Here is a 10,907-nt window from a genome sequence, read left to right as displayed (position 1 = left end):
GAACCTTGAGTTTAGGCATGTTGTAGCACAAGATAATTAGTGTGCGGACCATTTTAATTTATATATATAGTGCTCTGTGAACAAAAATTAGTTAGCATAAATCAGTTAAATGATGAAAAACTAGGTGTCTATTTACTTGTGACCACTCAGTGTACACAGTTGAAAGTGTGTTTTCATTTATAATCAAGTACAAATTGAGAAAATTAAAGTTTAAACAATAATGTGTGGCTATAGGTAGTTTCTAATCTATCAGGTATACTAAACTTAATCAGTCCGTCACGCTTAGAAACAAGGCAGAGGGGACAGGTTGTGGAATTAGAATTTTTTGATAGGAATAAAATTACAAAAAAAAGTAACTCTTATGCCTTACTTTTTCAATACAGTCACTTTCTTGTGCATATCTTGAGACTTTCTTCTCATCAGTACACCCACACTTTTCTCGTGAACTCTTACCAAGACACTGCTTATACGTTCCCGAGTTCTGTAAAATACCATCATGGTCTCAATATGGAAAATCCATTTTTTCTGTCCATATGAAGTATGTAAAGTTTCCAGCATACTTGCACTAAACTAAATTACAGTCTCAACCATAAGTGTACAAAACTATAAGATAAAATGAAAAAAAACTCTTGTTTTCTCCACAGCACTGTTTTACTAAAAAATAAGAAACATTTTCCAAAATGGTTCCTGTCACCTTTAATAGTGTGTATCTATCTATATAAATATAATAGTACTGTCTGTTGTCTGCCCATGTAACTGTTTCCCACTTACCAAAATTGGTATGGAGGTTCATTAGGCCCATGCAGGAGTACATACAAATTTTCATTTTTGCGTTTTGCAGTTTTATGGCATTTCTTACCACTACCTCACCTCCTGTGGATGGATATTCACTAAATGTGGTATGGAGGTTCATTGGATCCATAGGGAAATACATACAAATTTTCAGTTTTGCATTTTGCGTCTTGTAGTTTTTATGGGTGGGCATTTTTGCATTTTCACATTTTTTTCCCACTAACTCGCCCCCTGTTGATGGATTTTCACCCAAATTTAGTAGGAAGGTTTGTTGGATCCATGCAGAGATACACGCAAAGTTGCAGTTTCAAATTTTGTGTTTTGCAGTTTTTATGGACGTTTTTTACAACGACATATAAGGGAAGCAACTATTCATGTCCTGAGATAACCTTCCATTAATCATGAATTTACATGACTTCCATCCAGGGGGGATGGGTACTCCAGCTAGTTGGTAATATCTAAAAAATGGGATGTAAACTGCTAATTATTTGAAACATATATTGGACATACTTAATAGAAAAAGAGAATATTAACTTGCCATTTTGTCATCAAGAACCTTTACATTTTTTATAAGCTTCTACATCTTTTGTTTTTATAGTTACTGTATTCAGTTTTTTTACATACCTTGTTTATTAAACATATTTAAGCTGGCTAACAGTGAGAAATGAGGAGTTAACAGTAAACAATAAAAGGAAACTTTGAGTAATCACACAATTCTTTCTTGCTCAATTAGTTTTGCTATATTTGTATTAAGTATGTGAAATGTTTTAGATATTTGCTAAATTTTTCATTATCATTCTTATACTCCCAATCACGTGATAAATAAATAAGACATTTCAATATCATTATATTATGACACAGAACAGAGCATTTCCAAACATAAAACATACACAAAAAAACCAGTATAATGTTGCATGAGTAAAGAAATCTTATACTATTTAATGCTATTCAGAGCTGTTACACTTAAATCAATTCAAACGTATAATTTTCTTACCTTAGATATTTCGTAATAGTTGTTGTGTTTAGGCTTACTAGGGTCAGCATTGTAAATATTTTCTGTGGTTGGAATTGCAATACCTTTCTTAGATGGTGGTCTGTAATTAACCTAATTATATAACAAAGAGTGTATTTCTACAACACTGGAGTACCTCTAATGTAAGTTTATGTTAATCATACATGTAACTGTTGAATAGTACCTAAGAACCAGTATTAGATATTTTCTACCCTACTTGTGGTGTGCTTTTATATTTTGATTCACCTGAACACCAACTGATCCCATTGAAATTTCCATATGTTACTGTATGTACAAACAATGATATACTGAACAGTGTATAACTATTTGTTGTAGTGCACATATACAGTTAAGTGTTTAAGCCTTTACAAGAATGAACCTTTTACTCTTGTTGAAGCCTTCTTCAGAATGAATAATGACTCCAACAAACACATTTTAACAATAGAAAGTTTTATACTTTATTTATAGTTTATTACAATGGTACGAGTTTCAAAGCACACTTAACAAATATATGAAATATATATTTGTGTTTTTTGTTATTAAACACTTTCAAGTCACATTTAATTTTGGATGTATTTGTATTTCTAATGTATTTAGTCTTAAATATTTACGAAGATAGTGGAAAGTGTAAATATTATGCTACTGGTATTGAACACACTGTCTAATTATGACGAGATGTTAAAAAGAAACACTAGAAAATATCATAATTATGGCAATTTTGAAGCCATAATAAAAACTGCTCTTATGAAATTACAGTGATATTTTTGTTAATTTATCATGCTTTTGAAATAAATAAGATATTAGAATATCTTGAACTTATGTACTCCTAAATAATTGATTGTAATTACATTGTATTTGTTGGTTTTGTTCTTTGATAAGTATTTTTCTACCCTTTCTCGTATAAAGTAAGGACAACAATTTATTTAGACTTGACTATTAATATTGTTCAAAATTCTCCTTTTACAAGCCCCCATTGGCTCGCTAAAAAATAAACAATACTGATAATTAATATAACTAAGAGCTGAAATATCTTTAGAACATTTAATTTTTTTACTTACTGGAAGGGTGAAAAACTTTTCTGAATCCTTGTAGGCTTTTTCCAGCTGATGTGGTGACAATTTCCCTTCAAAGTCATAATAAAACTTAATTTTTTTCCCAAATGGGCAAGTTACTTGAATGGTTAATGTAACAGCAGTCTTTGGGCAAAGTAAAGATGCACTCCACAAATAGAAATTCAGTGCTGTCTCCCACTGAAAGGGACAATAGAGAAATGTATGACATTGAAATACAAATCATGAAACAGATTGAGAGTGTGTGTAACTTATTATTGTACCACTGGTTTATATGTATACATTGTCTTATAACCAGTTCTGTGCAAAATGGAACTTAAATATTTATTTATTTTTTAAGTATTCTTTGTTAGAACTTATTTAAGACTGTAACTAATACTTGTATCTTGTTTTCTGCCAAATTCTGCCTGACTTCACACTTAGAGCTGGGTGATTTAATCAATTACCTATGAGCAGCTGTTATATGAATTAGCGTTACAACAAGGACTGATGACTAGAAAGAAGGAAAATGGCTGGTAGCACCTGTTGCCAATTTTTTCTTCTTTTTGGAGCTGCTAATTAGAAATAAGGTAATTGTATGGGAACACATACCATTGATCTCTCTCTCTCTTTTTTTATTTGCTTGTACATACCTTAGTTTGCGGAGCACTGTACTAATTGATTAAACAAATGTAACTGATTAATGAGGCCCTAGGTTAATTGATTATCAAATAAAACTAATAGTTGAGGTTGAAGGTCAAATCCTCCTATGTCGAGACAGCACTTAGGAGCTGATGCTGAACTCTGGTCTTATTGGCTCAAGCAGATGAAAATTGTGGTACATTACCCCTGGATGGGATGCTATTTCATTGCATGTTAACCTCCCAGCTAACAGCTATTAGCCATCATATTGCTGGGTAGACTGAAATAATTAGGGTAAAGTGTATTGTTCAAGAACACAATAGCATAATGCGAGAATGACTCAAATTCACAACCATCTGATTATACATCCAAAGCTCAAAGTCACTAAGTCATACAAACCCTTATTGCCAAACTCTACTTTGCACTAAATAGTTTGACTTCAGTTTTGTCTTATAATCACATCCTAAATATTAAACTTACTATTTGTAGTTGTTTGTGTATTTATTTACTACTTTTTGTTAACACTCTATTAATACCATACTAAATAAGTACATTTTCTTTTTTTAAGTCCTTCCCAGCCTGATATTATATAATGCTAACCAAACCTTTTTAATTTTCAATGGTGTGAAATTAACAGTTAAGTTTTCAGCTCGGAAGGTTTTCTGCAGGTCAGATGAGACCATTTCTGTGCCTTGGGTTAAAACAGAAGTGTAAATGATTGGGATATTGATTGGCATAGGAATTGGATCTAAGAAGAAAGAACACTCAATGAATATAGAACATTTTGTATGTTTTCATTACTTATATCAAATATTTTAAAATGTGTTTATATGCAGATTTTTTAAAAGGACTATATTAAATAATATATATTTACTAAGTAGATATTACAAAGATATACCTATAATAAATAGACATATATATAAACCAAAGCAATCATAATGTACAAGTTTGGAATAATTTAAAAAAAATTATGAATAATATAAAAAAAAAGTGTTAGATTTATTTTTACCTCTACACAGCGCTTGATGTTGGGAGCTATGCCATCTCATTACCTTTTAGTAGATTTGAAAACACCCCAGTACTTTTACAGTTGCCTAGGGATATGCCAAATATCTCATTCTTCTCCTTTTTGCATCAGTACAGTTGGCGAGATGCGACAATGAAACAGATTTAGTTAATAAACTATAAAAATTCAGAGTGGCTATTTCAGGCTGATACATGTTAGCCTAATCTAAAGTTATACACAAACCAATCAGGCTCTTTCTCCCCCCCCCCACTTCCACTTTAAGCATTGTCTATATAGTCAATAAAAGTACTATATATCATAAAACATTCACATAACACAACAGTGTTCCCAAAGACAAATAGTTGTGGATAAAAATGATACACTATTAATAAATTGTTAGGTTTCAGATACTAATGCAGTTGATACATATGTACATTAATTTATTTAACTTAGCTAGGCCTGTTACGGCCTTGTGGTTAGGGTGCTCAACTTGTAATCTGTGGGTTCAAAATTACATCAACAAAATGTTCACCCTTTCAGCCATGGGAATGTTATAATGTTATGGTCAATCCCATTATTCGATTATAGTAGTCCAAGAGTTTGCGGTGAGACAGCTAGTGCAGATAGTTCTTGAGTAACTTTGGGTGAAATTTGACAAAACAAACAAATAAGCTATTCAACTTATAATCTCTTTGTCACAATTTTTGCAACCATCTTCAGATGCTTTTGTATTTTGGTCAGTTAATTAAGAACATTCAAACTCTTATAACGCATGAAATATCAGATCAATTATGCAATATTTACCAACGTTAATTTTTTAAAAACAACGACAAAAATGGTTGTTGTTACAAAAAGTATAATAAACATCGGAAAATGTTACAAGACTTGTGAGATATTTCACTCGTTCTGTGAGTTTGAATGTTCATAACTAATCAGTTGATATTAGTCTGTGACAATGGCTACTGAAACTGTGACCAGAAGCTTGAGTTTGAATGTTCATAACTAATCAGTTGATATTAGTCTGTGACAATGGCTACCGAAATTGTGACCAGAAGCTTGAGTTTGAAAACAAAATCAATATGTAAGAGAAAACCCACGCTGTTAAGTCTAGTACAGAAGTTTTATTGTGCATGTGATACTATGGTTTAGACTTTTCAGGGTTCTTTAATGAAGGTATATCTTTGTAGCAGCTCACTAAGGAAATAAAACATGTAGTTTCTCATTAACTGACACTTTGTAGCCAATTATTAGTGATAATCTGTGAGAAAACATGTGTCTTTTTAATACTAGTAAAATGTACAATAATGTAAATTGAATGATTTCCGAAGTACAAAAATATACAACTCAACAATGGTGAAGGCCAAAATAATTAAGAAAAAGTAAAATATAGAAGAATTATTGTGTAGAAACAATGTATAGAAATGAAAACAGTGATAAGCTAAACTGTTATGATCATAATTCTTGAAGTACAAGCAACAAAATAGATGACTTTAAAGCACTAGTCAGAATGGAGGATTTTGATTTAATGGGAATAGCTGAAACTTGGTTAAATGTAGGAACTTCTTTTGAATACAGGATTATAAGTTATTTAATAGGTATACAGTACTAAAAGAGGATGAGGAGTGGATTTACAAGTAAAATATTAAGTATCATCCTGTTCAAATTTGGATTATTTGGTGAATTTGGAAAAGGCGGGTTATCAAAATTTGAATTATGAGTATAACTCTGATGAGAATAACGTTAACAGTGTTACGGAAGAAAAGGATCTTGGTGTTCTAGTTAATTAGTCACTTAGCCATCAAAGCAATGTGCTGTTGCTAGTGGTAGGGCAAATAGGTTTTACGTTGTATCTATAGAGGTTATAATCTCATTGCATAATTCACTGGCTAGGAATAATCTTCAGCTAGACAGCTTTTATATTTCTAGCAGGGTGGTTGACTGTTGGAATGGGGTACCCTCAGATGTGGTAGTTGCAGTCAATTTAAGGAAGTTTAAGGGAAAGCTTGATAAATATATGAATGATAAGAACTGTCCCCGAATGTTTTATTTTCATTTAAAAGTTTAATTTAGTGGATGGAATAGCCTAGGTGGCCATGTTGCCCTTAAATTATGTGCATATATATATATGAAGAACAGCATATACTTAATTCAAGAAAATGTTAGTCATTTATGGAAAATGTATATAAAATATCAATAAATGACCGATGAAAAAATTAACTAAATGTTTTTGAGAATAAATAATTTCAAAGTTGGATAACTTACCAAAACCCCATATATTTGCTGTTACAGAAAAAGTCCATTTTTCACCAATGTCCAACTTGTATGTTTGATACAATATGCTGGCGTCACGTTCAATGCTGTTGTGACAGTTTTTTTCTTGCAAGAACCATGGCCACTTCTTAGCAAATAACAAAAAAGTTTAGTTTACAATTATACTTGGTTCATACAGTATTAGGGTATTTACAAAAAAATCCACACTATGCCAAGAAAAACAACAACAACAACAATTATTACTCCATAAACCAATATAACAATACACAAATACAAATTACTGGTTTTCTTTCGTTAACAATCTGAAGTAAAAAGAAAATTTAATAGCTTTCTCATGTTGACATTTTCAAAATGAAACCATTCCTACCTTTCTTCAATGAATACATGGTTAGCCATCTATATATATCCCAAATAAAAACTTCTTATTGGCTTTTATCAATAGTGAGAACATGGTTGACTCCAATTAACAATCAAACCACGATACAAATATTAATGATAGTTCCTCATTGAACCTTGTACCTTCTTTTGATTTTGTTATACCAAAGTTTGAATACAAATATGTATTTAATATATATGTTTTATTTATACATACATTTGTAAAGAAAACATTACAGTTATATTAGTTTAACATTTCATGAAAAATAAAGGAAAAACACAACAGCATCTTTAATGATTTTTTTTTTACTATAAGCAACTTGGCCAGAAACATATGGCATCATAGTACATATAAATATAAGTAGAGGTATGAATTACAGAGTAAGGATGGTGGAATATATCTTATCAGGAGAGGTATCTGTGGAGGAAGAATCCATACAGTGGTAAGTATATATCAAACATCAGTTTTATCTCGTAGTTTAAAAGCCTCAAATGTGAAATGAAACTAAAGATCACAAATATGGGTGCTCAAACCCTCAGTAATTCACTTCTTAAATTTGTTTTTGCCTGCAATTAGTTGTGGGAAGGTAATTGCTCCTAACGAAACAGAAAGGCAATAGAATAAAAACTATAAGTATAAGAAAAACTGATTTCCAACAGTTGGTTTTTCATTTTACATATCAATCATATACAGTACCTGTATGCAGTGTGTGACTTGGAAATAATTTTATCTATATTATAATTATTAGTGTATTATTTTACTTAATATATCATTCGTAGGGTTGAACTATGGGGATGGAGGGCAATATATTCATGCCTCCTGGCCTTTGTAGGTTTACATATACCACTGAATAATCTAAATATATCATTCAACCTCCTCCCTCTTCATATTTATCTATTCTATAGAAGTGAGAAATTACTTGCTTTTGACATTAGTTGAAATTTTATATTTATCTGTAATTTTATATTTTAGAGATTCGTGTTCAGGAGTGGATGTAGTTTTTTTGGTTGAAGTACGTCTGTTAACGAACTAATTACTTTAATAATTATGCATGTTTTAAAAGAAATTATACCATTTTTCTTAAAAGCTACAAACAAAGTAGTTTATAGAACTTAGTATCTTTACCGTAACATTTTCATAGTTTTCATATGCTCCCATATTAAAAACAAACCAGTGATTGTCCTGTACATATAGATCATCCACAGAAAAGTCCACTACAGGAACTCCAATGGCTTCTACACTACTGAGGATTTCAGTCAGCAGGAAACTTGGTTTGCCAGGTATGACTACAGACATGCCAACTTTTGATGTATTTTTCCATCCTTTACTTTCAGTAGAGAGTTGTAAGAAGTATGTTCCATTTTCATTTTTGATTACTGGTACAGGAGAAAGAAGTCTTTTGTTATACAGCCATAAAATAAAAATATTAAACTAACAGCGTATATTCATTATCACTAAAGTCTGTAATTCTAGGAAACACAGGCCTGAATCAAATTCTGCCAAGAAATAATAAGGTCTAAAACCCAAATGTAGACCAGGTATCACAAATATTCAGTATCACTAAAGTTTGTAATTTTAGGAAACACAAGCCTGAATCAAATTCTGCCAAGAAATAATAGGGATTAAAACCCAAATGTAGACCAGGTATCACTTTGATTAAGACTATATTCTTTCACATACAAGATTTTTTTTATAGTAATTCAGACTTAAGCCAGTTTCTGTTGAGTAATATTCAGCCTTAAGCCAGATTCTGTCAAAGAACACTCGTACCTGAGATTGAAATTTGATGATGAGGAACCCACTTTGAGACTAATAATGCTTGGAGATGGCTTGAATGGGTAGTGAAGAAACACTTTAATATAAGTTTAACATTACAGCAAATGTACAACATTTTGACAATGTACCTGATGATGACAAAACCTTGTCGAAACATTGTACATTTGCTGTTATGTTAAACTTGTATTAAAATTTTTCTTCACTACCCATTCAAGCCATCTCCAAGCATTGTTATATCTTAGATTGGTTTTGTCAAGTAGTACTCAGAAACATCATCCAGCCAAATAACATTCAGAACTTGCTTTGATTCAGATGGGAAACTTAGATTTAAACCAATTTTAAAGTGACAACACTTTGGGATGGACCTATCTTTTCATTTTGGACTAGATTATTCAACATAAGCATATTAGATCTTTGAATATTCTGTCAAGTAACACTAACACTTAAATCTCATTCAGATTCCAACAGTTAATACACAAAGCTGGACCTTTATCACTTATGTCTAAACAAATTTGTTACATAAGTAAAAAGTGACATGTAAGTCTGAATCAAATTATGTTAATTAACCCTCAAGCAGTCTGTATCAGATTCTGCAAAATATTAAAGAAACAGTCATATATATGTTTTAAATTCCAACACATAACATTTGTAAATTTTGCCAGTTTCTTCCAATACATACTTGGGTATGGATTTGCTTCAACCATTTGATAATTCTCACACGTGGATCATATCGCTGTGTTACGACAGCGGAGGTCACGTGAAGCTAGTAACACGTCATGCGCTTCTAGAACATTCATGTCCCTTCCTGAAGTCTCAAGTGTTTACTAGATATGTGGTATTCTTGTATATAAGCTGCCAAGAAGTGACGGCAACAATGTAATTGAACTGCAGACAGAGAGAGACTGACGACTGAGTCGAGCACGTGAGTCGTTCGATGTGAATTATAGCGTTTGTTATAGCGTGACTGTGGAAATTAAATGTATTGCAAAGTTGTATTCAGAAAGAATAAACCAGTTTTATTTAAGAAAGGACTTGTGTCGCTAAAGTTTCATCAGAAAGAAATTATATGGGAAATTAACTAACGACCAGAGACGTAACACCTGTAAGGAAACTTCAAGATCTAGATTTGATTTTTGTCATGTGTGTCATTCATACATACAGACCAGCTTATGCAAAGTAACATGCAAGTTTGGACTACATTTTGCCAAATTACAATTAGACTCGCACCAAACTTACCAAAAACAATTCATATCCAGATCCATCTTGAACTTGTATCACATATATGTGGACCAAGTAAAACTTAGCTAGTCTTTAATAAGTTCTGAGAAACAGTACCAGATTAATGCATGGGCCACTAGGCCCGGCCAGGTAAAAATTATGGTTCGTAAAACTAGCAAAATCGAGGCAAGAGTGAGTTATTATTATTATTCCCAAATACTACCTGAGTCTAGGGCCCCACTAAACCTTAATCCAGCCCTGCTGACAAAGACAAATGTTTACCATTTGTGTAGTTTTTTTAAAAGAAGCTAAAAATGCTGTAATTTATCATTGCAAGGAATATTAGAGGGCTAAAATGTTGTGTAAAGAATTTAAAGAACATGTTTTGTGCATAATCAATGGAACTTAAGCTGATATATAAGATGTAGAACTAAAGATGTTTAAATAATAAAACTAAGAGTTAAAATAGTTAACCCTTAATCCGTATTGTAAGAAACGAACAAAAATACTATTCATTTATGAATCAAGTATATTTATAAGGCAAGCAGCTAATAAATAGGGTTAGTTCACTTGCCTAGATCCGAGTTTAATTCACGTCCACTTGAAACATAGGAAAGGGGTTTAAAGACTTCAACTTCAACATAACTTAAAAATTTTTGGGTGTTAGTTCTTCTGACATACTTGGAAATGAACATTTCTCCTCCATTTCTGTAAGTAGTTAATAAAACAAGAACAATATGAAATACAAATATATATATATATATA

General features: G+C 31.6%; 1 protein-coding gene across 4 annotated transcripts in view; it reads right to left on the bottom strand.

Annotated features, from left to right (window-relative positions):
- Positions 1-10,907, bottom strand: part of LOC106460833 (cation channel sperm-associated protein subunit beta-like) — a 25,740-nt gene that overhangs the window by 9,298 nt on the left and 5,535 nt on the right. For 3 of the 4 annotated variants that reach the window (XM_022387913.1, XM_022387936.1, XM_022387923.1), the window contains exons 2-8: positions 10,717-10,850; positions 8,274-8,524; positions 6,764-6,899; positions 4,101-4,243; positions 2,863-3,054; positions 1,787-1,897; positions 371-481 (exon numbers count right to left, since the gene is read on the bottom strand). In XM_022387913.1, coding sequence (XP_022243621.1) covers positions 371-481; positions 1,787-1,897; positions 2,863-3,054; positions 4,101-4,243; positions 6,764-6,899; positions 8,274-8,524; positions 10,717-10,850 — 1,078 coding nt within the window. The remainder of the gene's footprint in view (positions 1-370; positions 482-1,786; positions 1,898-2,862; positions 3,055-4,100; positions 4,244-6,763; positions 6,900-8,273; positions 8,525-10,716; positions 10,851-10,907) is intronic. The other variant, XM_022387928.1, reaches the window with a different exon arrangement.

Source organism: Limulus polyphemus, unplaced genomic scaffold (genome assembly GCF_000517525.1).
Source record: "Limulus polyphemus unplaced genomic scaffold, Limulus_polyphemus-2.1.2 Scaffold36, whole genome shotgun sequence".
NCBI classification, from domain to species: domain Eukaryota; kingdom Metazoa; phylum Arthropoda; class Merostomata; order Xiphosura; family Limulidae; genus Limulus; species Limulus polyphemus.
Note: the sequence above shows the minus strand (reverse complement) of the source record. Positions and strands in the feature narration are given on the sequence as shown.